The sequence below is a fragment of the Bubalus kerabau genome, chromosome 3, assembly GCF_029407905.1.
Source record: "Bubalus kerabau isolate K-KA32 ecotype Philippines breed swamp buffalo chromosome 3, PCC_UOA_SB_1v2, whole genome shotgun sequence".
Classification (NCBI taxonomy): domain Eukaryota; kingdom Metazoa; phylum Chordata; class Mammalia; order Artiodactyla; family Bovidae; genus Bubalus; species Bubalus kerabau.
This window is the reverse complement of record NC_073626.1, coordinates 110394385-110422363: the sequence shown is the minus strand read 5'-3', so window position 1 is coordinate 110422363 and position 27979 is coordinate 110394385. Positions and strand designations below refer to the sequence as shown.

At 38.6% G+C, this 27979-nt stretch overlaps 1 protein-coding gene across 1 annotated transcript in view; it reads right to left on the bottom strand.

Annotated features, from left to right (window-relative positions):
* The window catches only part of LRP1B (LDL receptor related protein 1B), a 1835261-nt gene that overhangs the window by 127849 nt on the left and 1679433 nt on the right, over positions 1-27979 (bottom strand). Inside the window, exons 78-79 of the mRNA XM_055574440.1 lie at positions 13326-13549; positions 11779-11885 (exon numbers count right to left, since the gene is read on the bottom strand). Coding sequence (XP_055430415.1) covers positions 11779-11885; positions 13326-13549 — 331 coding nt within the window. The remainder of the gene's footprint in view (positions 1-11778; positions 11886-13325; positions 13550-27979) is intronic.

Sequence of the window (27979 nt, the reverse complement as noted above, 5' to 3'; positions counted from 1 at the left end):
TAGTATGTAACAAAGATTGAAACAGATCATGTTTCTACTCTCATGGTACATCCTACTCACCCACCACACAATTGACTGAATCAGAATATAGATTATGTTTCTTGCATTTAATATTGGGCCTAAAACATTTGTGAAAAGAGAACTTAATACCATAACATAGGTTAGAGTATTAAAAATGGTATGCATTCATATCTTCACTCATTCAACACATAGTTAGTCTTGAGGAGAGTGGTGTAAGATGGCAGAGCAGAAGGACATGTGCTTATCTTCTCCTGCAAGAACTCCAAAACTACAATTCACTGCTGAAAAACCATCAGTTGGAGAATGTTGGATCCCACCAAAAAAGATACCCCAAGTCCAAGGGCAAAGGAGAAACTCCAACAAGATGGTAGGAGGAGAGAAATCACAATTAGAATCAAACCTGTTAACCACCAGAGATGCTCAGAGGGCTCAAACCTTGTGTACCAGGACCCTGAGACCCCACAGAGACTAAGCTAGAACTGTGTTTGAATGTCTCCTGCAAAGGTACAGTTCAGCAGTGAGCCGCTGCAGGGCCAGGGGCTCTGGGTGCAGCAGACCTGGGTATGGCATCAGCCCTCTTGGAGGAGGTCGCCATTAACCCCACCATAGAGCCACTAGAACTTACATAGAACTGGGGAAATAGGCTCTTGGAGGGCACAAACAGAACCTTGTGTGCACCAGAACCCAGGAGAAAGGAGCAATGACCCCATAACAGGCTGACCCAGACTTGCCCATGAGTGTCCAGGAGCCTCTGGCACAGGCATGGGTTGAGAGTGCTCTGCTGAGGGGTCAGGGGCAATGAGTGAAGCAGTACATGCATGGGGCCTTTTGAAGGAGGTCACCATTGTCTTCATTACCTGCACCATAGTTTGGCCTCAGGTCAGATAACAGGGATGGAACACAGCCCCACCCATCAATAGAAAATTGGATTAAAGTTTTACTGAGCATGGCCCTGCCCATAAGAACAAGACCCAGTTTCCCCCAGTCATTCTCCCATCAGGAAGCCTCCATAAGCCTCTTATCCTTATCTATCAGAGGGCAGAGGGAATGAAAACCACAATCACAGAAAACTAACCAAACTGATCACATGGACCATAGCCCTGTCTAGCTCAGTGAAACTATGAGCCATGCCATGTAGGGCCACCCAAGATGGACGGGTCTTGGTGGACAGTCCTGACAAAACATGGTCCACTGGAGAAGGGAATGGCAAACCACTTCAGTATTCTTGCCTTGAGAACCCCATGAACAGTACGAAAATGGAAAAAGGAATGACACTGAAAGATGAACTCCCCATGTCAGTAGGTGCCCAATATGCTACTGGAGAAGAGTGGAGAAATAGCTCCAGAAAGAATGAAGAGATGGAGCCAAAGCACAAACAACATACAGTTGTGGATGTGATGGGTGATGGAAGTAAAGCCCGATGCTATATTGCGTAGGAACCTGGACTGTTAGGTCCACGAATCAAGGCAAATTGGAAGTAATCAAACAGGAGATGGCAAGAGTGAACATTGACATCGTTTTAGGAATCAGTGAACTAAAAAGGACTGGAATTGGTGAATGTAACTCAGATGACCACTATATCTACTACTGTGGGCAAGAATCCCTTAGAAGAAATAGAGTAGCCATCATAGTCAAAAAGAGTAAAAAATGCAGTACTTGCATGCGATCTCAAAAATGACAGAATGATCTCTGTTTATTTCCAAGGCAAACCATTCAATATCACAATAATCCAAGTCTATGCCCCGACCAGTAATGCTGAAGAAGCTGAAGTTGAACGGTTCTATGAAGGCCTACAAGACCTTCTAGAAATAATGCCCAAAAAATTTGTCCTCGTCTTTATAGGGGACTGGAATGTAAAAGCAGGAAGTCAAGAGCTACCTGGAGTAACAGGCAAATTTAACCTTGGGGTACAAAACAAAACAGGTCAAAGGCTAACAGAGTTTTGCCAAGAGAATGTACTGGTCATAACCAACACCCTCTTCCAACAACACAAGAAAAGACTCTACACATGGACATCACCAGATGGTCAAAACTGAATTAGATTGATCATATTCTTTCCAGCCAAAGTTGGAGAAGCTCTATACAGTCAGCAAAGACAAGACCAGGAGCTGACTGTGGCTTAGATCATGAACTTCTTATTGCCAAATTCAGACTGAAATTAAAGAAATTGGGGAAAACCACTAGACCATTCAGGTATGACCTAAAGCAAATCCCTTACAATTGTAGAGTGGAAGTGAGAAATAGATTCAAGGGATTAGATTTGATAGGCAGAATGCCTGAAGAACTACGGATGGGGCTTCCTGACATTGTACAGGAGGCAGTGATCAAGATCATCCCCAAGAAAAAGAAATGCAAAAAGGCAGAATGGTTGTCTGAGGAGGCCTTACAAATATCTGAAAAAGAAGAAAGGTGAAGGGCAAAGGAGAAAAAAGATAGATATACCCATTTGAATGCAGAGTTCCAAAGAATAGCAAGGAGAAATAAGAAAGCCTTCCTCAGTGATCAATGCAAAGAAATAGAGGAAAATATTAGCATGGGAAAGACTAGAGATCTCTTCAAGAAAATTAGAGATACAAAGGGAACTTGTCATGCAAAGATGGACACAATAAAGGACAGAAATTTTATGGACCTAACAGAAGCAGAAGATATTGAGAGGAGGTGGCAAGAATACAAAGAACTAAACAAAAAAGATCTTCATGGCTTATCTCTAGATAACCACGATGGTGTGATTACTCACCTAGAGCCAGACATCCTGGTATGTGAAGTCAAGCAGGTCTTAGAAAGCATCACTACAAAGCTAGTGGAGGTGATGAAATTCCAATTGAGCTATTTCAAATCTTAAAAGATGATGCTGTGAAAGTGCTGCACTCAATATGCCAGCAAATTTGGAAAACTCAGCAGTGGCCACAAAACTGAAAAAGGTCAGTTTTTACTCCAGTCCCAAAGAAAGGCAATGCCAAAGAATGTTCAAACTACCACTCAATTGCACTCATCTCACACACTAGCAAATTAATACTCAAAATTCTCCAACCCAGGTTTCAACAGTACGTGAACCGTGAGCTTCTAGATGTTCAAGCTGGATTTAGAAAAGTCAGAGGAACCAGAGATCAAATTGCCAGCATCCGTTGGATCATCAAAAGAGCATAAGAGTTCCATAAAAACATCTACTTCTGATTTATTGACTACGCCAAAGACTTTGACTGTGTGGATCACAACAAACTGTGTAAAATTCTTCAAGAGATGGAAATACCCGACCACCTGATCTGCTTTCTGAAATCTGCACACAGGTCAAGAAGCAACAGTTAAAACTGGACATGGAACAACAGACTGGTTCCAAATTTGGAACAGAGTACATCAAGACTATATACTGTCACCCTGCTTATTTAACTTATATGCACATGTGAAATGCTGGGCAGGATGAAGCACAAGCTGGAATCAAGATTGCTGGGAGAAATATCATAACCTCAGATATGCAGATGACATTGCCCTTATGGCAGAAAGTGAAGAAAAACAAAAGAGCTTCTTGATGAAAGTGAAAGAGGAGAGTGAAAAATCGGCTTAAAACGCAACATTCAGAAAACAAAGATCATGGCATCCAGTCCCATCACTTCATGACATCCAGTCCCATCACTTCATGACAAATAGATGGGGAAACAATGGAAACAATGAGAGACTTTATTTTTTGAGGCTCCAAAATCACTGCAGATGGGAACTTCAGCCATGAAATTAAAAGACACTTGCTCCTTGGAAGAAAAGCTATGACCAACCTAGACAGCATGTAAAAAAGCAGAGATTTTACTTTGCCAACAAAGGTCCATCTAGTCAAAGCTATGGTTTTTCCAGTAGTCATGTATGGATGTGAGATTTGGACTATAAAGAAAGTTGAGCACCAAAGATTTGATGCTTTTGAACTGTGGTGCTTGAAAAGACTTTTGAGAGTCCCTTGGACTGCAAAGAGATCCAACCAGTCAATCCTAAAGGAAATCAGTCTTGAATATTCATTGAAAGGACTGATGCTGAAGCTGAAACTCCAATACTCTGGCCACTTGATTCAAATAATTGACTCATTAGAAAAGACCCTGATGCTGGGAAAGATTGAAGGTGGGAGGGGAAGGGGATGACAAAGGATGAGATCATTGGATGGTATCACCAATTTGATGGATATGATTTTGAGTAAGCTCTGGGAGTTGGTGATGGACAGGGAAGTCTGACATGCTGCAATCCATGGAGTCACAAAGATTTGGACAAGACTCAGTGACTAAACATATACTAATCATAGGTAATATTCCACAGGGGATATATCAAGAATATTCATAATGGTGTTGGTTTAAGCTATTTATGATCTTGTTGGGCACATAGATTATACATTAAAGCATTAACGAGTCAATGATTATATATCATTAAAGCAATAGATGATTGAGAACCAAGTATGGAGATAAGCAGTGCTTTCGATGCCCAGAGAATTGAGGTATCCCTTTGATTTTGGAAAGTACGCAATGGCAGTGCTGGTGGTGAACAAACACAGGGCTACCTGGGTGGTGTGCTAACTATACAATCAGATAGTACAGTTCTAACCCTTAAATGCACAGGAGCTGGATAAAGGGATAGAGAAGTTTATATCTACTCCTACTGCTGTTCATGATACTAGTACCACTTACACTCTACTGCGGTACAGAGCATAACCAGATGCACTGCACCCTAGTGCACATGGGCTTCATGTTTGTGTAAAGGAAAAACAGCATTTTCTATTAACCCTAGATGTAAATAATAAGACATTACACTTGGAGAGAAAAAGAGGTATTATTATAGTTACTGATTTCAGTTTCATAACTTTGGAGTCAGGGTAAATATTTATAAACATACACCAAGAAAAGAGATAATATAGGTATACATAAACCTATGATGTTTCTAAGAAACCATAAGCAATTAATGTACTTGTATGGAAGGATATCTTATAAAATATATTTGGATAAGTGCACATTTTCTCTAGCATATTAATATAATGTATATATATATGTGTGTGTGTGTATATATATCCGAATGATCACCAACTTTCCCTTGTTACTTTCTAGCATTATGCTATTTATGAAATCTAAATTATCTATTATTTCCTAAAAATCTTCTGATATTATTTTTTATTTATTTGTATATCAGTAACATTTGGCTTGCATTACTGAAGTTATTAATCACTATAAATTTAAGACAGATGAAAAGATAATAGAGATATTTCTCCTTGATGGAATAAAATCCTCCCTAATAATACAAGACTAGCATTTCCAATATTAGGAAATTCAATAAGCAGGTGCGCAATAGATACAGCAATAGATTTTACATGTAGCATATGGATTTTTAAAAATCTTTTAGAATTTGAACATATAAAATGAGAATACTAGTCAACAAAGTATACTAAATGATATTTATAAACATGGATAAAAATATTTTTAAAAATTAATCAGGAGTTATGGGCTTCCCTGGTGGCTCAAACAGTAAAGAATCCACCTGCAATGTGGGAGACCTGAGTTCAATCCCTGGGTTGGAAGATCCCCTGGAGGAGTAAGTTATGGTGGATATATCTCATATCTTATATAAGATACAAATGTAAGGTTTTAGTATTAATACATGGCTTATTATTCCTATAGTTATTCTTAGCCTCTTAGATATTCAAGAAATTATACCAATTAATTTACATTGGTTTTAATATCTGATTTAAATGAATTATATCAATTCTCCATAAGGTAAATATTGCCATATGCAATTTACAAGTGAGGACTTCAGTGCTCAAAGTTTATACAGGTTGCTCAATTTTAACACAAGCCTATATAAATTTAAGGCTACAACTCTTTCTACTACTCTGTATTTATTCTGTGTAAGGCACTATGCTATGTCCAATTGGGTATATTATCTTCCTTTTGAAACTTTTCTGTCAACTACTGTGACACTGAATTCTGTTGCTTTGCTCCTATTGCTCAAACACCTCTGTTGTCTGCACTTTTGACCTTAACTCTTCTAAACATAACCATCTCACACATTTCTGCCCTTTCTGCCCTAGGAAGCTTCTTTGTTTCACAGTCAGACGCTTTCACTTTTCGCTTTCATGCATTGGAGAAGGAAATGGCAACCCACTCCAGTGTTCTTGCCTGGAGAATCCCAGGGATGGGGGAGCCTGGTGGGCTGCTGTCTATGGGGTCGCACAGAGTCAGACACGACTGAAGCGACTTAGCAGCAGCAGCAGCAGCAGCAGCATCCCTCTTAACAACTCCAGCAAGTTTCAGTCATCAACTTTCTGTTGCTAATTCCCCAAACTAAGTGTCTAGTTCTGCTTTGAGCTCCAGAACTAAAACTTCCAATAATCTATGAGATAGCTTCATCTGAGAATTTCCGAGGTGGTGCTAGTTGTAAAAAATCTGCCTACCAATGCAGGAGATGCAAGAGACGTGGGTTCGATTCCTGGGTCAGGAAGATTCCCTGGATTAGGAAATGGCACCCCACTCCAGTATTTTTGCCAGAAAAATTTCATGGATAGAGGAGCATGGTATACTACACTCCATGTGGCTGCAAAGAGCAGAACGACTGAGCACACACAGACACACACACACACACACACCCCTCCATCTCATTGATTTAGGTTGGCCATGTCTACAACTACAACACATGATAACCAGGGAATAGCATTCCCTTCATAAACAAACTTCCCAAGAACCCCTGTCTCAGGCTCCCTCCTAAGGATCTCAGACTGGCAATTCTATACATTGCTTCCTGAGTCATACTTTAAAATGAAAATAATGTCATGTATACTATGACTATGACTTCTTGGAGAAGGAAATGGCAACCCACTCCAGTATCCTTGCCTGGAGAATCCCATGGACAGAGGAGCCTGGTAGGCTACAGTCCACAGGGTTACAAAGAGTCGGACATGACTGAGCGACTTCACTCACTCACTCACTCATACTATGATTATGAAAGTGAAAGTAAGTGAAAGTCACTCAGTCATGTCCGACCCCATGGACTATACAGTCTTCAGGCCAGAATACTGGAGTGGGTAGCCTTTCCCTTCTCCAGGAGATCTTCCCAACCCAGGGATCAAACCCAGGTCTCCCTCATTGCAGGCAGATTCTTTACCAGCTAAGCCACAAGGGAAACCCAAGAATACTGTGGAGTGGGTAGCCTATCCCTTCTCTAACGAATCCTCCTAACTCAGGAATCAAACTGGGGTCTCCTGCATTGCAGGTGGATTCTTTACCAAGTGAGCTATTAGGGAAGCCTTTACTATGACTATGTAAGATGTTAAATCAGACATTTTTTTTTTTAATCAACTGTCTGAATTTTATATAAGTCTAAAATTAGTCAAAAGTAAAAAAAGTTCTTTAAAATTGTGTTTGAACAGATTATGCCACTTTCCTCAATATCCTCAAATGTCCCCCCTTAAAGCCAGAACAGAATCTAATCCTTATCAGAGTGTCTCAGGTCCTAGATGATCTGCCTCTGGTCAGCTTGTCATTCCCACATATCCTGTTCTCCATATGCTCATGTGGAGCACATGCTCATGAGAATATGAGCACGTGAGGATAAGCTCATATGCTCAGTCTCCAGTTGCTCATATGCTTCAAGGCATACAATCATCCCATGGTATCCACAGGGCATTGGTTATAGGATCCTCTGTGGGTACCAGAACCCACTGATGCTCAAGTCTTTTACATAAAATGGCATATTACACTCAGCCCTCGGAATCAGCAGCTTCAGCAAATTCAACCCACCATGGATAGGGAGGGCCCACTGTCCTAACATCACTGCTGTTTTCCTCATGTGCTAGATTCATTCCTAACTCATGACTTACACTCTTTCTGCTTGGACAGCTCTTTCCTCACATAATCACATAGCTTGCTATCTATCTTTATTCAGTTATCTTCTCAAATATCACCTTTCTAGAGATGACTTCTCTGATAATCATAACTAAAATAGTACTCTCTCAAACTAGGCATCCCTCATGTTCTTTTTTCCCTATATATTTTTTTTTTTTTACATACATCTGACATGATGTATCCTACATGTTCTATCCTATATAGGAAGGTCAGTTTCATGAGAATCAGAATTCTCTCAAAAAGGGCAGGAACTATTTCTTCAGCATTTGGAACAATTTCTGGCACCAGGTGAGTCTTTAATTAGTGTTTGTTAAATCACTGACAAGAGACACATCTATATAAATGAACTCAATCCCAAGCGTTCCTACCTTCTGTATGGGTAAAAGTATCTACCTAAAGAATCTAAAGACCTATATATAGAAAACTATAAAACACTGGTGAAAGAAATCAAAGAGGACACTAACAGATGGAGAAATATACCATGTTCATGGATTGGAAGAATCAATGTAGTGAAAATGAGTATACTACCCAAAGCAATCTATAGATTCAATGCAATCCCTATCAAGCTACCAACAGCATTCTTCACAGAGCTAGAACAAATAATTTCACAATTTGTATGGAAAAACAAAAAACCTCGAATAGCCAAAGCGATCTTGAGAAAGAAGAATGGAACTGGAGGAATCAACCTACCTGACTTCAGGCTCTACTACAAAGCCACAGTTATCAAGACAGTATGGTACTGGCACAAAGACAGAAATATAGATCAATGGAACAAAATAGAAAGCCCAGAGATAAATCCACGCACATATGGACACCTTATCTTCGACAAAGGAGGCAAGAATATACAATGGATTAAAGACAATCTCTTTAACAAGTGGTGCTGGGAACTCTGGTCAACCACTTGTAAAAGAATGAAACTAGAACACTTTCTAACACCATACACAAAAATAAACTCAAAATGGATTAAAGATCTAAACGTAAGACCAGAAACTATAAAACTCCTAGAGGAGAACATAGGCAAAACACTCTCTGACATACATCACAGCAGGATCCTCTATGACCCACCTCCCAGAATATTGGAAATAAAAGCAAAAATAAACAAATGGGACCTAATTAACCTTAAAAGCTTCTGCACATCAAAGGAAACTATTAGCAAGGTGAAAAGACAGCCTTCAGAATGGGAGAAGATAATAGCAAATGAAGCAACTGACAAACAACTAATCTCGAGAATATACAAGCAACTCCTACAGCTCAACTCCAGAAAAATAAATGACCCAATCAAAAAATGGGCCAAAGAACTAAATAGACATTTCTCCAAAGAAGACATAAAGATGGCTAACAAACACATGAAAAGATGCTCAACATCACTCATTATCAGAGAAATGCAAATCAAAACCACTATGAGGTACCATTTCACGCCAGTCAGAATGGCTGCAATCCAAAAGTCTACAAGTAATAAATGCTGGAGAGGGTGTGGAGAAAAGGGAACCCTCTTACACTGTTGGTGGGAATGCAAACTAGTGCAGCCACTATGGAGAACAGTGTGGAGATTCCTTAAAAAACTGGAAATAGACATGCCTTATGATCCAGCAATCCCACTGCTGGGCATACACACTGAGAAAACCAGAAGGGAAAGAGACACGAGTACCCCAATGTTCATCGCAGCACTGTTTATAATAGCCAGGACATGGAAGCAACCTAGATGTCCATCAGCAGATGAATGGATAAGAAAGCTGTGGTACATATACACAATGGAGTATTATTCAGCCATTAAAAAGAATACATTTGAATCAGTTCTAATGAGGTGGATGAAACTGGAGCCTATTATACAGAGTGAAGTAAGCCAGAAAGAAAAACACCAATACAGTATACTAACGCATATATATGGAATTTAGAAAGATGGTAACAATAACCCTGTGTACGAGACAGCAAAAGAGACACTGATGTATAGAACAGTCTTATGGACTCTGTGGGAGAGGGAGAGGGTGGGAAGATTTGGGAGAATGGCATTGAAACATGTAAATATCATGTATGAAATGAGTTGCCAGTCCAGGTTCGATGCACGATACTGGATGCTTGGGGCTGGTGCACTGGGACGACCCAGAGGGATGGAATGGGGAGGGAGGAGGGAGGAGGGTTCAGGATGGGGAACACATGTATACCTGTGGCGGATTCATTTTGATATTTGGCAAATCTAATACAGTTATGTAAAGTTTAAAAATAAAATAAAATTAAAAAAAAAAAAAAAAAAAAAAAAAAAACAATCTATTTGGAGGAAAAGGCAGTAGGTACATTAAAAGTAAATATATATATATATAATATATATATTTTATTATATATATAATATATATAATATATTATATATATATATTTATTTATATTTATATAAATATATATATATATTTGTATATATATATATGTATATATATATATATACACACACACCAAATATAAAGTTTCTACTGTGAAAGGGACTGCAAAGCCTCACTGTTAAATAACATGTGCTATAGAAAATGTATGCTGTCCTTCTGATGCAGATGTAGTGGGTGACAGTGGGGAGGGAGCAAAAATCTCTGAGGCTTCTACATTGTGAAAATGTTTTATTGAGGAAGGACTAAATTTAGACCTTTCAAAACTGATAAAATTCAGGGACTTCCCTGGTGGTCTGGTGGTTAAAATTTGGTGCTTACAATGCAGGGGCTGTGGGTTTGATCCCTGGTTGGGGAACTAAGGTGCTTCCCAGGTGGCTCAGTGGTAAAGAATCAGCCTGCCAATGCAGGAGACATAAGAGACGCAGGCTTGATCCCTGGTTAGGGAAGATACTCTGGAAAAGGAAATGGCAACCCACTCCAGTATTCTCACCAGGAAAATTCCATGGGCAGAGAAGTCTGGTGTGCTACAGTCCATGGAATCACAAAGAGCCTCATGCAATTTAGTGACTGAGCACAGCACAGTGGGGAACCAAGCTTCCATATGCCATGAGGCCAAAAAAATTAGAAAAAAAAGAGCAAAAATGATTGGTAAGATTCAGCTAAGTTCATAGAAGTTGGAAGGGTACTGTAGAAGAGGGATCTGAAAGGAAAATGGCGTGGGAGAAAGAATAGGAATGCAAAAAAAAAGCTGAGTTCCGAAGCAGTCTGGGAAGTACAGAGAGTGTAGACTGGTGATTTAGATGATGTGCTGGAAAGGAGATTTAAGCTAGATTGAAAGAAGCTGTGAATGTCTTTCATACCTCTCTTTCACAAAAATTATTTGCATATTACCATCTCTCTGTCCATTTAGTCTCTCATCCTTTAGCAGTTTACCATCTCTCCCAATATCATTAACATATAGCTGTAAAAGCATCCTAATACAGTGCTATAAACTGTCAAAATTTCACGCAGGTGAAAGCCTGATGGCCTTATAACTTAGGTAATTTTCAAATAACATCCCCATAATATCACCAAAAGTATGATAAGAACCTGAGTTTCAAGTTGGAAAACTATGACATGAAATGTTAATGACTATAAATTATTTTGTCTGCTTTCAAAAATGACTACATTGCCAAATGGAACCAGAAAGCATGGCAACATTGTAATATTTAGCATAATATTTCATGTCATTTTATATTATTAGAGTATAATTGCTTTACAATGTTTTGTTACTTTCTGCTGTACAACAACATGCATCAGCTATATATATACACACATATTCTCTCCTTCTTGATCACTCCTTCCACCTCTCCCATCCCACCACTCTCGGTCATCACAGAGCACCGAGCTGAGCTTCCTGTGCTATGCAGCAGCTTCCCACTAGTTATCTATTTTACACACGGTAATGTATAAATGTCAATGCTACTCTCTCAATTTGTCTCACCCTGCTATTTCATATTTTAGACAGTGTGGGATACATATCATACCTGTAGGTCTCTGTAAATTCTTTTGTACTAAAATTCTTCTCAGTGTACCATCCATGGCCGCCTCTTCTATGTGGGAGTGGTCCCCAACAACAGTCCAGTACATCATCCTGAAGAGATAGGTCAAGTTGATTAGCCTGGTGACAATGCTGGCACAGCCCCAAACAAGGTCTGAAGAGATCCTGTGCATTCGAATCACCTTAGAGTCCCTGATAAAGGGACTAACTCTAAATGTGCAGAGTAAAGACCTCCAAGAGAGGGCTGTGGAATCAAGGTTTTAATAGTCATACACTAGTCCCTGATAGCTCAGCTGGTAAAGAATCCCCCTACACTGCGGGAGACCTGGGTTCAATCCCTGGGTTGGGAAACTTCCTGGAGAAGGGAAAGGCTACCCACTCCAGTATTCTGGCCTGGAGAATTCCATGGACTGTATAGTCCATGGGGTTGCAAAGCATCGGATACGACTGAGCGACTTTCATTCACTCACTCACACTAGTGTTAGCTTCTCAGTTGTGTCTGATTCTTTGCAATCCCAAGAACTGTAGACCACCAGGCTCCTCTATCCATGGAATTCTCCAGGCAAGAATACTGAGGTGGGTTGCCATTTCCTTCCCCAGGGGATCTTACTGATCCAGGAATCGAACCCAGATCTCCTGCATTGCAGGCAGATTCTTTACCAACTGAGCTACAAGGGAAGCCCGTATTTCCTACTAAAATTTGAGAGTTACTGTTTAACAGGATAAACTGTAGTTCACTTGATTCCCAAAGCTCAATTTTGAAAATTTCTTTAGAAGAAGAATATCCTAACACTTGAAACCATCTTCTTCTTGTGACAGAATTCATTTTACTATGGTTGATATATCAGTATGTTTTCTTTTATGATAAAGTAACTATTTCCTCAAACAGAAATAATTTTCTAACTTAGAAGATACCACACTGCTTAATTCTATTAAGTAAACAATTGCTTCTTTTTACTCAGGATCTAATGGTCCACTTTATGGATGATTAGGAGTTTTATTTAACATTTCCCTATTTCTTTTTGCCCACTGCTTATAAATTAAAAATAAAATAATAAAAAAGAAAAACAAATCAAGTAAAATAAAGGGCATATTTGTATTAAATTTTTAAAGTCTGTTTATACATATGCTTTCATTTTTTATTACCAGAAACAGCCAAAATCACTAATACTCTACACTTAAAATGGTTAAACATTATATATAACATCTCAAAAAATTAGTTTTAGATTAACAATAGTGGTTACATTTTCATATCAGTTTCATTAATCTGAATGTATATATAACATATACAGACACTAAATGTATAAAGTACATATATACAACTGTTCAGAGAAAAACACAAATTTTTCACCACTATTTGGTATGAAAAGAACATTCTTTTTTACAGAAGGAGTAGAGGGATTTTCACAAGTCTTGTGACTCTATTATATGTTGAACACTCATCCAAAAACAACACTGTAGAAAACAGGTGGGACAATCTCTAAAAATGGATAGTCATATGAAGAAACATCAATAACCATGTTATTAACCTACCCTCTTTTAGGATTTACAGCAATGGCATAGGGTTCTCCAGCCATATTTGTTAAGAGTCTGGTACAGTTGGGGCCACTCAGCTGCCCTACGTTGATAGAGTACCTCAAACTGGTCCAGTGAGTAGTGTAGTAACTGAACCAGTGCATTCGAGAATGGTCGGTCCAATAAATATTTCCAGCAACCCAGTCAACTGCAATGTCCCTGGGCCTTCTAAATTCAGGACACTAAAAGAAAACAAAACAACAAACCACAGTATTTGCAAAAGCAAATTGGTGGAGTTTTCTATATCTATATATATTGAGATTATTTGGGAATCAAATTAATATGATCAGGTATTAATTATAATATAGATTTTTAAACATATTTTATTCTTACTTTTAATAGGTATATAATTTCCCAAGTCCTAAGTATATAGTTCATTGGAATTTTACCTATCACTGCCCCTGTTTATGATACCCCCCTTATGGCAGAAGTGAAGAGGAACTAAAAAGCCTCTTGATGAAAGTGAAAGAGGAGAGTGAAAAAGTTGGCTTAAAGCTCAACATTCAGAAAACAAAGATCATGGCATCTGGTCCCATCATGTCATGAGAAATAGTTGGGGAAACAGTGTCAGACTTTACTTTTTGGGCTCCAAAATCACTGCAGATGGTGAATTGCAGCCATGAAATTTAAAGACGCTTACTCCTTGCAAGGAAAGTATGACCAACCTAGATAGCATATTCAAAAGCAGATCATTACTTTGCCAACCAAGGTCCATCTAGTCAAGGCTATGTTTTTTCCTGTGGTCATGTATGGATGTGAGAGATGGACTGTGAAGAAGGCTGAATGCCGAAGAATTGATGCTTTTGAACTGTGGTGTTGGAGAAGACTCTTGAGAGTCCCTTGGACTGCAAGGAGATCCAACCAGTCCATTCTGAAGGAGATCAGCCCTGGGATTTCTTTGGAGGGAATGATGCTGAAGCTGAAACTCCAATACTTTGGCCACCTCATGCGAAGAGTTGACTCATTGGAAAAGACTCTGATGTTGGGAGGGATTGGGGGCAGGAGGAGAAGGGGACGACAGAGGATGAGATGGCTGGATGGCATCACCGACTCGATGGACGTGGGTTTGGGTGAACTCCAGGAGTTGATGATGGACAGGGAGGCCTGGCATGCTGCGATTCATGGGGTCTCAAAGAGTTGGACACGACTGAGTGACTGAACTGAACTAAACTGAACTGCCCCTGTTTAACTACCACCCTGTTAGAATATTTCCAGAACTGTAGAAGGTTCACTTATGTCTACCAGTTAGTATTTCTCTTAGAATAAGCATAATAATAACGTCTAATGTCATAGATCAGTTTAAACAAATCCACATAAATATCATCGTACTCTTCAATGCCTGATCTTGATTCAATATCATGTCCATGTATCCATACTGTTGTGTATGTCAGTTTAATTGTTTTTATTTCTGGATAATATTTAATTTCATGAATAATATCAATTTGTTTACCATTTTACTGGTAATATATATTTTGTTTGTTAATAATTTTAGGCCATTACAATAAAAATTATTAATATTCCTGTATGTATCTTTTGGTGGACACAAACTCACATTTTATTGAATATTTAATAAGAAATAGAACTATTGAAGCTTAAGGTATACATATGTTTGCTTGAATAGATAGGGTTAGAATTTTCTTTCAAAGCATCTCTACCAATATGCACTCTTTTCAGCAATTTAATAAAGTTACAGTTGCTCTGCATCCTTACCATATATAATTTGATTTAAAATCGAAAAAGAATGTTAATACAAATAGGCACATTTAGAGAGATGCTATATTAAAACGTCTTTCGAGGAAAGTTACAAACTCTGTCATTTATATTAAATCTGCTAGCTTGGATTTTCTGTGTAATACTATATTACTGAATTATTGTGAGACAAAGGTAAGAGAGTTCATTGGGAATAGACAGCAAGGAAAATAACGTATGCTCTGTGCCCTTCAATTAACTTGATCACTTTGAGCTGAAGCTAGTGTAATAATTAATTTGACATGCTCGGGCTTATTGTGCATAGCCAAAAGTGAGAAGGAATTCTCAGGGGTATTATATCAAGACTAGAAGCAATTATTTGAAGGTGATTATAACTAGACATGTCATCAATGTGTAAAAGCATCGTTAAGACCTGGTAACGAGTGGAAATGTGGGTTTTTAACAGATAACTGTTTCTTCTGTGTTTTACTAGTGAACACATTTTGTTAAATTGTGCTTGGGTTAAAAACAAACAGACTGAACTTCTCAAAAAAAACATGAGATGCCAAGAAATAAGAATTGCAAGTTACCATCTGCTGTGTGATTACTGAGATCATAAGGAAGGAAAATATGGCTCAAATTAAACACAGAACCTTTAGAAATTTCTAATGGCCTTTATTATTAGTCTTTTCACTGACTGACTTAAAAACTAAACTTTTGAAATATTACAGTACCTTATTTTTCTACTCTAATTTTAAATACTACCCATCTACCCAGTGATATCTCATAGCTACCTAAAGTTAAATGAAAAGTACTCTGAAATACAACATAATCTAAACATTCCATACAAATAATATTTATAAATGGGTAAAATATAAAGATTTATCCTAGCCAAACCACAAAATAATTTTCAAGTGTTTCAGTATCATTTAACTTAAATGTAATTGCTGCTTTTGATTTGGCAGTATTTAAAAGTAAATTTATCAACAAATGATATGGACATGTCAATGTAAATCTTGAATTTATAAACATGAGAGACAATAGGAGAAAATAACCATTATGAACTGTATAAAGCCTCTTGGAGTATATTTATTTTTTTTAACATGACTGGAGCAATCTTTTACCATGCACTTGTCCAGCACGAACATAGAAGAATACCCTATTTTGCCTTTGGTGGTGGTTGGTGGTTTAGTTGCTAAGTTGTGTCCTACTCTTGAGACTCCATGGATTATAGACCATGAGGATCCTCTGTCCATTAGATTTCCCAGGCACAAATACTGGAGTGGCTTGTCATTTCCTTCTCTAGCGGATCTTCCCAACCCAGGGATAGAACCTGAGTCTCCTGCATTGCAGGCAGATTCTTTATTGAATGAGCCAACAGGGAAGCTCAAATTTGCCTTTATAAAATGTTAATATACTATATGATTTTTCTGTCCTAGTGGTATCCTTGCTAAATAGGACATATTTTATGCAAAGTACCTCTTTTTAAATTTAATATTTTCATTTTGTTTCACTCATGCTCAAAAAAGAGCTGGTTATCTTTCCATTCTGTATTTATATTCCTCTTCTGCTAACAGTTAAAATCTCAAATTCCTAATGATCATGGAACATTCAGAACTCTGATTTTGTGATACCTTTCAGAAAAGCTGGCTGGTGAAAATTCTATTAATGGTGAATTCTAAGAGGATATATAGAATTTAGGTCACATTACTAGAATAAATGTTACTTTTAAATGCTGAGCACAAGAGATACTGATGAGTTATAGAGCCATTTAATCCATATAGTTATTCTCTGGTTCCTTGATCAAGGAATCTCTAATGTTATTCCCGTATCAACTAAGGTAGTTAGAATATGGAGTAAAGTATGGTCACACCCAATAAATTCAACCTAAAGTCATGAATCATCAGTGACAAGATGATTCTCGGGAATTATGGCAACCAGGTGAAGATGTTACTAGGTATTCATCCTTAATGACTCATAACAAACTGAATGCTCAGTAATTCTCAACACTGAAAAGAGCAAGATTGAACAAAAGATGAACAACAAGAAGACAGAAACAAGATGGTCTTATTGTTAGGGAAACCATGGCCAAATTAGGAAATCATCTTTATAGTGAGTTCTATAGAAATAAATAATCCAAAAAATAAATAAATAATCCCTTTCTATTGCTCATGGCTTGACCAGGATTGCATTTAAAGTGAAAGTGAAAGTTGCTCAGTTGTGTCAGACTCTTTGCGACCCCATGGATTATACAGTCCATGGAATTCTCCAGGCCAGAGTGCTAGAGTGGGTAGTCTTTCCCTTCTTCAGGGGATCCTCCCAACCCAGAGATTGAACCCAGGTCTCCCACATTGCAGGCGGATGGATTCTTTACCAACTGAGACACAAGGAAAATCAAAGAATACTGGAGTCCTTCTCCAGGGGATCTTCCTGACCCAGGAATTGAACTGGGGTCTCCTGCACTGCAGGCAGATTCTTTACCAACTGAAATATCAGGGAAGCCCAATAGGGAGGATTATGTTAGTCATCTAAAAGGGAATCTCATATTGAATGAAGGCTGGTTGAAGAGTGGAATGCAAATTGCTGGTGGGTCTTATGGAGAAGTTCAAAATCAATCAGGTAAACACAAAAAGTGGGAAAACACAGGAAAAGTAAACTGAGGTTCTAGGCCTAGACTGGAGACTGAAATGAATAACAAAAACAGGATGGTTACGCCATTTGTCTCGAAAGAGATTGAAAAACAACCAAACACATCAGATTGGAAGCACGAAGAGAATATGAAACTCTAATTTGCCTCTTTGGCTCCCACTCTAGACAGAAAGACCAATGAACTAGAGGCACTAATGCAATATGTCGTGTGTAAGAGATTGCAGAGGCGTGTGGTTACCCAGACAACAAAAGGCATTTCTCATTTTTTTGCACAAAGTAGAAGACACATTTTGATGGCTTTCTCCAGACAAATGATTTCTTTCCTAATAAGCTCTCTAAATACACAGCCAAAGTTTTGAGTCCTGAGGCATTCTTCTTTATAGAGATATATTAGTTGAATGAATGAAATGCTTAAATCTTGCCAAAAAATTGGCAGCTTGATTGTAACACAATTAGAGGTTACTGCTTTAAACCACTAATCCTTTACAGCTGCAGATTGTAAGGTATCTGTCACAGTGCCAGCTTTAGTAAACTAAAAATATAAGTCACTACAGACATTTGTTTTAAATCAAGGAAAGAGGAAAATCTATAAAAGGAGAATTCAAACATTTGAACTGTGGAAATACTATCTTTTTAAAAACAAAATTCCTATAGTTAGCAATATAATTTGAGAAAATATAGTTAACACAAGGATAGATTGAAGTTGCCACATATTTCATTTGTTTCTGATTTTTCATCTTTGTGTACATATAAGAAAATTCAGTCCATTTTGATAAAGTTTGATAATTATCCCCTGATGCAATGCTAGTAAAACACAGATATAACAACACTGTAAATAATTTGGGTGTGTGCTGGGATGGGGATGGGGGTATCCATCTGTCATGATAGGATTATTTATGTTTTTGGTTCACAAAATGTGAATCAGATTAAATTCTCAAAAATTAGTCAATACCATATTGCAGGCAGATTCTTTACCATCTGAGCCACCAGGGATGCCCAAGAATACTGGAGTGGGTAGCCTATCCCTTCTCCAAGGGATCTTCCTTACCCAGGAATCGAACCAGGTCCTCCTGCATTGCAGGCATATTCTTACCAGCTGAGCTACCAGGGAAGCCCAATAATAAAGGACTACACAAATTCTGAACATTACTAAATTTCACAGCTTAGTAATAGTCTACAATACCTAGATAATTGTTATTTCAATCAAGCTCATACAGCAATGGAGAGGAGAAACCCTCCTCCCAAAACCCAAAAAGTTATATTTAAGAGCTAGAATATATACGAATTCTAAAACCACTTCAGGGATGAAACTTCTGCTTCTATCAGCAATCTATTCTTAAGAAAAGATCATTTCAATCTGAATATTGATAAGGCTTAATTTAAAAGATTGTTTCAATTTTAATAATTTTACTACAATTTGTAGTATTTATCTACACTAAAGTGAAAATGAAAGTGAAAATAGCTCAGTCGTGTCTGACTGTTTGCAAACCGATGGACTATACAGTCCATGGAATTCTCCAGGACAGAGTACTGGAGTGGGGAGCTTTTCCCTTCTCCAGGGGATCTTCCCAACCCAGGGATCGAACCCAGGTCTCTCACATTGCAGGCAGATTATTTACCAGCTGAGCCACAAGGGTCTACACTAGGACTACATCAACCTGGCATAAGCTCTGTTATAGGAAAAGGAAACCAAATAAAAGTACATAATTCTCAGACAGTATCCAGAAAGTAACAAATCTGTCTTTGGATATCAGGGTGAATATTGTATGTGATTTATCATTTTTAAAACATACTCAGTGTTCTTTAAACTTATTTGTTATGATCTACCACCTACCTACCATAAGTAATAAAACTGAGTCAAAACTTTCAATTGGACTACCAGCTAAACAAAAGATATCATGGAACCTAGAAAATAACATATTTGGAATCAGAAAGTTGGTTTAAGAACTAGTCCTAGTTTCTCCATAAATGATGAAAGTGAAAGTGAAGGTGTTAGTCACTCAGTCATGTCTGACTCTTTGTGACCCCATGGACTGTACCCCACCAGGCTCCGCTGTCCATAGAATTCTCCAGGCAAGAACACTGGGGCGGGTTGCCATTTCCTTCTCCAGGGAATCTTTCTGACCCAGGGATTGAACCTGAGTCTCCTGCATTGCAGGTGGATTCTTTACTATCTGAGTCACCAAGGAAGCCCATAAATTATGTGGCATATAAAAATAAAGGCTTTGGATCAGATGATCTGTAAAACACTAAATTACATAACAGTTTAAAACCTCATCCATTCTGTATAAACCTTGAAGTGAAGTGAAGTGAAGTGAAGTCATTCAGTTGTGTCCAACTCTTTGCGACACCATGAATAGTAGCCTACCAGGCTCCGCCATCCTTGGGATTTTCCAGGCAAGAATACTGGAGTGGGCTGCCATTTCCTTCTCCAGGGGATCTTCCCAACCCAGGGATCAAACCCGGGTCTCCTGCATTGAAGACAGACGCTTCATTGTCTGAGCCACCATGCTAAGTTGCTTCAGTCCTGTCTGACTGTGAAACCCCATAGACGGCAGCCCATCATGTTCTGCCATTCCCGGGTTCCTCCAGGCAAGAGTACTGGAGTGGGTTGCCATTTCCTTCTCCAATGCATTAAAGTGAAAAGTGAAAGTGAAGTTGCTTAGTTGTGTCCGACTCCTAGAGACCCCATGGACTGCAGCCTACCAGGCTCCTCTGTCCATGGGATTTGCCAGGCAAGAGTACTGGAGTGGGTTGCCATTGCCTTCTCCTGCTATGTATGAATTTTATGCATTAGTCAGTAAGCAAAAAAATTTGTTGGTACTTATGGGGGCAATTTTGACATCATCTCCCTATGTGAGTAACCTGAAATTAAGAAGACAAGGTGCCTTCTGATAGTTAATTTTTTTTTTCTGATAGTCACAATTTAAACAAGCACAACAGCTGAGATGAAAATTAGAGGTATCTGAAAGAACAGGCTGCAAAATGGTAGGTTGAGCACTTAATTTAAAGTTTTGTTTTTTTTTAAGTCTTTTAAAAGTAGATTCTAACTTTAATATTGATGCTTTTGAACTGTGGTGTTGGAGAAGACTCTTGAGAGTCCCTTGGACTGCAAGGAGATCCAACCAGGCCATCCTAAAGGACATCCGTCCTGGGTGTTCATTGGAAGGACTGATGCTGAAGCTGAAACTCCAATACTTTGGCCACCTCATGCGAAGAGTTGACTCATTGGAAAAGACCCTGAAGCTGGGAGGGACTGGGGGCAGGAGGAGAAGGGGATGACAGAGGATGAGATGGCTGGATGGCATCACCAACCTGATGGACATGAGTTTGAGTGAACTCCAGGTGTTGGTGATGGACAGGGAGGCCTGGCGTGCTGCAATTCATGGGGTCACAAAGAGTCGGACATGACTGAGCGACTGAATTGAACTGAACTGAACTGATGGGAATAACAGTCCACCTTACCTGTCTCCTGAGAAACCTGTATGCAGGTCAAGAAACAACAGTTATAATCAGAAATGGAATAACAGACTGTTCAAAGTTGGGAAAGGAGTACAACAAGGCTGAATATTGTCACCATGCTTATTTAACTTATATGCCAAGTACATCTTGTGAAATGCCAGGCTAGTTGAAGTTCAAGCTGGAATCAAGACTATTGGGAGAAATATCAACAAGCTCAGATATGCAGATGATAGCACTCTAGTGGCAGAGAGTGAAGAGGAACTAAAGAGCCTCTTGATGAAGGCAAAAGTGGAGGTTGAAAAAGCTGGCTTAAAACTGAACATTCAAAAAATGAAGATCATGGATGGCATCTGGTTCCATCACTTCATGGCAAATAGAAGGGGAAAAAGAGTGACATATTTTATTTTCTTGGGCCCCAAAATCTCAGCAGACAGTAAATGCAGCCATGGAATTAAAGATGCTTGCTCCTTGGAAGGAAAACTATGACAAACCTAGATAGCATATTAAAAAGTAGAGACATTGCTTTGCCAGCAAAGGTCCATCTTGTCAAAGCTATGGCTTTTCCAGTAGTCATGTATGGATGTGAGAGTTGGACCATAATGAAGGCTGAGAACCAAAGAATTGATGTTTTTCAATTGTGGTGCTAGAGAAGACTCTTCAGAGTTCCTTGGTTGAAAGTCAATCCTAAAGGAAATTAACCCTGAATATTCACTAAAAAGACTGATGCTGAAGCTAAAACCCCAATCCTTTGGCCACCTGACAGGTAGAGCTGACTCATTAGAAAAGACCCTGATGCTGAGAAAGACTGAAACCAAGAGGAGAAGAGAGCAACAAAGGATAAGATGGTTGGATAGCATCAGTGACTCAGTGGACATGAGTTTGAGCAAACTGTGGGAGATAGTGAAGGACAGAGAAGCCTGGCATGATGAGTTCACGGGGTTCCAAAGACTTGGACACAACTTTTGGACTGAACAACAAGAAAGATTGTGAAGTTAAGTTGCATTATTGTAAGTGAAACATAATCTATTTATGGCTGGAAAAAATGTGTTTTTGAGGGTATATGCATACTCTTATGGGAGAAGGTGGGAGGGGTATGTTGGGAGATGAGGCTAAACATCATAGAGAGGTTTGTAAGACCATGATTTTTCAATGGAAAGATTTAAGGAGGGAGATATGATGCTGAGGTTATATTATAAGATTATTTTGTCTGTGGTATAATGGATGGCTTGGGACTGGGGACCAAGGGGATACCAGAAACTCAGACTAGGTTTATTCAATGGACTCTAGAGGAAAGATTGTGAAATTTTAATCTAGGCTTTTGTGAAACAAAAGTGGATAAAAATGAGACATATATGGAGGTAAAAATATTTAAACTTGTGATAAATTTAATACCAAGGATGAGAAGCATAACTTGTAAAGGATAAATTTCAAGATTGATATGCTATTGCCATGTATCTCCAAGATTTTCAATTAATTTATTGCTTCTAATTTAAAAGGTGTATCTACTTCATAACAGGTCTTGTTCTAAGTGCTAGTATTATAGTAGTAGCATAGGAACAAAGAAAACTGCCACTACTTCTGGATATTTATTTATAGCGAGGTGAGACAGATAATAGGTTATAAATATAATAAATGAATAAATTATGTGGCAGTAAAAAAATACTACGGAAATGCAAAAGAGCAGGGCATTGAGGATCCTAGGATGGGAATGGGGTAATAGATTGCAATTATCAGTAAGTTATGCATTCAGATGACATTTAAACAAAGACTTGAAGGAGTTCAGGAATTGAATCATGTAGGATATCTGGCTGAAAGGCATTTTAGGGCAAAAGACTATTTTAGGAAAGGCCTTACTTTAGTAGGTAGTGATCGGTTTGAGAAATAGCAGAGCTTCCCTGGAGAAGAGTGAGTAAAGGGGAAAGTAGTGGAAGATAATCAGAGAAGTAAAAGGAGACCAAATCTTTTAAATCCTTAAGAGATGTTAGAAGAATTTCAGTCTTTTCAATGGAAAACCATTGGACATTTTTGATTGAAGACGTGATGTGACTTATGCCTTATACAGAGCATTGTGGTTATTGTTTTGTGAGTCATAGGGATAGCAAAGAGATCAATTAGGAGGGTATTGCATTCATTCAGAAGAAAGGTGAAGGTGGTTCAAAACTAGATCCTTGCAGTCAAGCTGATATTATGGTAATCAGCTCCTAGACATACTTTGAAGGTACATTCAATAATATTGTCTGATTTTGGAGTTATGAAAGAAGAGGGGCCAGCAATGCCTCTAAGATTTTCACTTTGAGCACCTGAAAAACTGAGTTGCCATTAAATGACATTGGGGAAGCAGATTTTGTGGATCATATGAGAAATTTATTTTTAGGCATGCATGCCACCAGAGAAGGCAATGGCACCCCACTCCAGTACTCTTGCCTGGAAAATCCCATGGATGGAGGAGCCTGGTAGGCTGCAGTCCATGGGGTCGCTAAGAGTCGGACACGACTGAGCGACTTCACTTTCACTTTTCACTTTCATGTTTTGGAGAAGGAAATGGCAACCCACTCCAGTGTTCTTGCCTGGAGAATCCCAGGGACAGGGAAGCCTGGTGGGCGGCTGTCTATGCAGTCGCACAGAGTTGGACACAACTGAAGCGACTTAGCAGCAGCAGCAGCAGCAGCTACTCTGGGGATTTTTTTTTTTTTAACATCCAAATGCAGAAGCAAGCAGTTAGATAGAGCCTGATATCAATTAGGAAATTTTTAGCATGTGATTTTATGTTAAACCATGTACTCTATTAGGAAGTGAGGAAGATAGAAATAAGAGGATCATGGTCAGAGCCTGGGGCATTCCAATATTAAAAGGAAAGGAGAAAAGGATCTAGCCAAAGATACTGAAAGATGAGGAAAAGGAGAGAACAATAAAAGAATAATTACACTGGTGATTCATCTCAGAACTATTTTGTACTAGTTATTATTACATCAAATGAAGTAACAAACAAAAAGAGCTACTTAAAGGTTAACTGGACAGACTCTTACTGTTACTATGTAGAAAAAGATTTCTCAACTCTGGCATTATTGGTGTTTTGGTCAGAATAATTCCTTGCTGTGAGGAACTAATTTATTCATTGTAGGGTGTTAAGCATCCTCCCTGGCCTCTACTCACTTGATGCCAGCAGCAGTCCTCAACACTGAGAATCAAAAATGTTTTCAGACATTACCAAATGTCCTCTGGGGTGAAAGATCATCCCTAGTGGAGAACCACTGATGTAGAACTACTGAATGCTCTCTGATGATGCCTCTCCCTCCATGACTCTAAGCAGTTTTCAAGGTCTTAATGAACTTCTGTTTTCAGATTTTTTGAACACTCCTTTGTTTTCCTTTACTTGATCTTTCAGCAGTATGCTAGAAATATAACCAAAACTTCCTTTTCAAAACACTTTTTTTTTTTCCTCTTAGTTTCTGTGATTCTCCATTCTCTTGTTTTATCCTAATGCACTGGCTGGTCTTTGCCATAGTTTTAATCTAGTCTCAGAGCTTGGTTCCAGTTCCTTCTTAATTTCCCCTGGTAATCTAACCTGGTTTGATGGTTTTAGATATCCCCTCAATTTTTCTATTCCTTAACACAATTCCAGTCCAGAGATCTAAGATAAAGCTTTGACTACATCACTGCAAACCTAACAGTCTCATTGGATCTCTTACTGGACTTAGCATAACTAAAACCAAACCCACAGTTTTCCATTTTCAGTTCAGTTCAGTTCAGTTCAATTGCTCAGTCATGTCCGACTCTTTGCGACCCCATGAATTGCAGCACACCAGGCCTCCCTGTTCATCACCAACTCCCGGAGTCTACTCAAACTCATGACCATAGAGTCGGTGATGCCATTCTGCCATCTCATCCTCTGTCGTTCCCTTCTCCTCCTGCCCCCAATCCCTCCCAGCATCAGAGTCTTTTCCAATGAGTCAGCTCTTCGCATGAGGTAGCCAAAGTATTAGAGTTTTAGCTTTAGCATCAGTCCTTCTAATGAACACCCAGGACTGATCTCCTTTAGGATGGACTGTTTGGACCTCCTTGTAGTCCATTTTCAGTATCCTTCAAAGTATACAATCCAGGAAACCAGGTGTCAGTCTGGAATCCTTTCTGTCCTCATTTTTCACATTCATTCCATTTGCAAACATTTTTTTCCTCAAGATTCTACTCACTACCTTTCACTTTATTGAGACTATAATAGAGCAACATACCACCATTTCTATGGGACCATAGCCCTTCTATGTGGCCTCCTTCTGTTATAGTCTTCCCCACCCCCCCAAATCCATTATCCACAGAAAAAATAAAAGAGTTGTCTTAGATATAAGTAAGATGGCATTACTTCCTTCTCATTTCCTAGGTCTTAGCTCAAATCTCCTCTCTTCAAATGTGCCTTTATTAATCATCTTACTCAAACCTATATCATTCAAGTTTTTATCTCCAAGTCCATTTTTTTACTTCCCTCAATACACCTTTCAAAAATTGGATTTTTTGTATTTATTTATGTGTTTGGAGAAGGCAATGGCAACACACACCAGTACTCTTGCCTGGAAAATCCCATGGATGGAGGAGCCTGGTGGGCTACAGTCCATGGGGTCACTAAGAGTTGGACACAACTGAGCGACTTCACTTTCACTTTTCAGTTTCATGCATTGGAGAAGGAAATGGCAACACACTCCAGTGTTCTTGCCTGGAGAATCCCAGAGACGGGGGAGCCTGATGGGCTGCTGTCTCTGGGATCGCATAGAGTCAGACATGTCTGAAGCGACTTAGCAGTAGCATGTATGTTTTAGTTTAGTTGATTTTGTCTTTGTTCCACAGAATATAAACTTCATGAGGACAAGATTCTGTTATCTTTATCGTATTCCAAGAACCCATCACCAGACCTAACAAACAAAACTCTCTAATAATGCTTTGCATGCATGCTTCAGGCATGGCCAACTCTTTGCAACTCTATGGACTATAGCCCACCAGGCTCCTCTGTCTATGGAATTCTCTGGATGATAATACTTGAGTGGGTTGCCATGCCATTCTCCAAGGTATCTTCCTGACCCAGGGATAGAACCTTTGTCTCTTAATTCTCCTGCATTGGCTGGCGGATCCTTAACCAATAGGGCCACCTGGGAAGCCCAAATAATACTTTGGTATGAATGAATACAACTTGATTGGTCACCTTAAGATGCTATGCAATCTGATCAATAACTTAGTATTATTAATTGCATAATTTTATGGTTTTCTTGGTCATAAAAGATTTATGTTCAGTAAAATTTTGACAATTGATCACAACTATTTTAGAACCATCAATTCTAATCAGTATGTATTATTGAGTGCCTATCTTATTAATCAACAATAATCAAGCCACAGAATGATAGTAACATAATACCTGATAGCTTCAGATCTCTTCCAAGGTAATCATAATAAATTATTTTAGTTGTTGACTGATTTGAATAAACTCTGATGGTTTTAAAAGTGTTCTAGCCGAGCAATTATATTTCAATTTAGTTTCAATTTAGATTTTAATGGTGTCTTAAATTTATAATGGGCTTCCCAGGAGGTGTTAGTGGTAAACAACCTGCCTGCCAATGCTGGAGACATAAGAGACTCTGATTCGACCCCTGGGTTGGGAAGATCACCTGGAGCGGGGCATGACAACTCACTCCAGTATTCTTGCCTGGAGAATCCCATGGACAGAGGGAGCCTGGTGGCCTACAGTCCATGGGGCTGCAAAGAGTCAGACACAACTGAAGTGACTTAGCATGCATGCACGTAAATTTATAATACTGAAGAAAAAAAAAAAAAAAACCTACCAATTTTTACCACTACCCAAATGTCCTAAAACAAGACTTAGAAGTTTTTGCTAAAATTTATGTACACACACTTATGTCTGGGTACATTCTTGTTGTTGTTTAGTCACTAAGTCATGTCTGACTCTTTGCAACCCCATGGACAGTAGCCCTCTAGGCTCTTCTGTCCATGGTATTTCCTAGACAAGAATGCTGGAGAGGGTTGCCCTTTCCTTCTAGGGGATCTTCCCAACCCAGGGATCAAACCTGTGTCTCATGCATTGGCAGGAGGATTCTTTACTACTGAAGCACCAGGGAAGCCCATGGTTACATAAGAATACTAATAAATTTATGCATGCATGTGTGTATGTGTGTGAGATGTACACACAGACCCATATATTGGGTAGGAGATTTATAGCTAGGACTCCAATTAGAAACTGAAACCTATTAAAGAAAACTTAATTGAATATTTTGTTAAAGCTTTGCAGGAAAAATGGTTCTAATCAACTTTTTGAGAAAAGGGTATGAGTATTAATGAATAAAATTATATTTATTCTGAACAATTTCTTTTGCATAATGGGGAATATGCCAAGCATGGTATCTCATATTCACTTCTCAAAACCAGGTAGATCAGATAAACCATTTGTTTTGCTCAGGAATATTCAGCTCTTTAATGGTAAAATCTAATGTGGAGAGTTAAAGTTATTTGCATTTTCAAGCACTGACCTACTTTATAGTGCTTGCTATCATGTATCTCGCATTTCATACTAGAAATAATAAATTGCCAGAAAGTATGTACAATTGTTGAATAATGCTATCATATCCTCTTCTGACTACTAAAATTCGAATTCAGAAATCTCATTATGCTTTACATACAGATTGAATCATGTCAGTCTTTTAAGTTTTAAATTATTTAATTTTCTTAAAGGAAAAAAAATCTATCCATTTTGTATAGCTCAGGGGGTTAGAAAATCATAGGCATTTCTATCTATAAATAACTTAGTCTGCATCTGA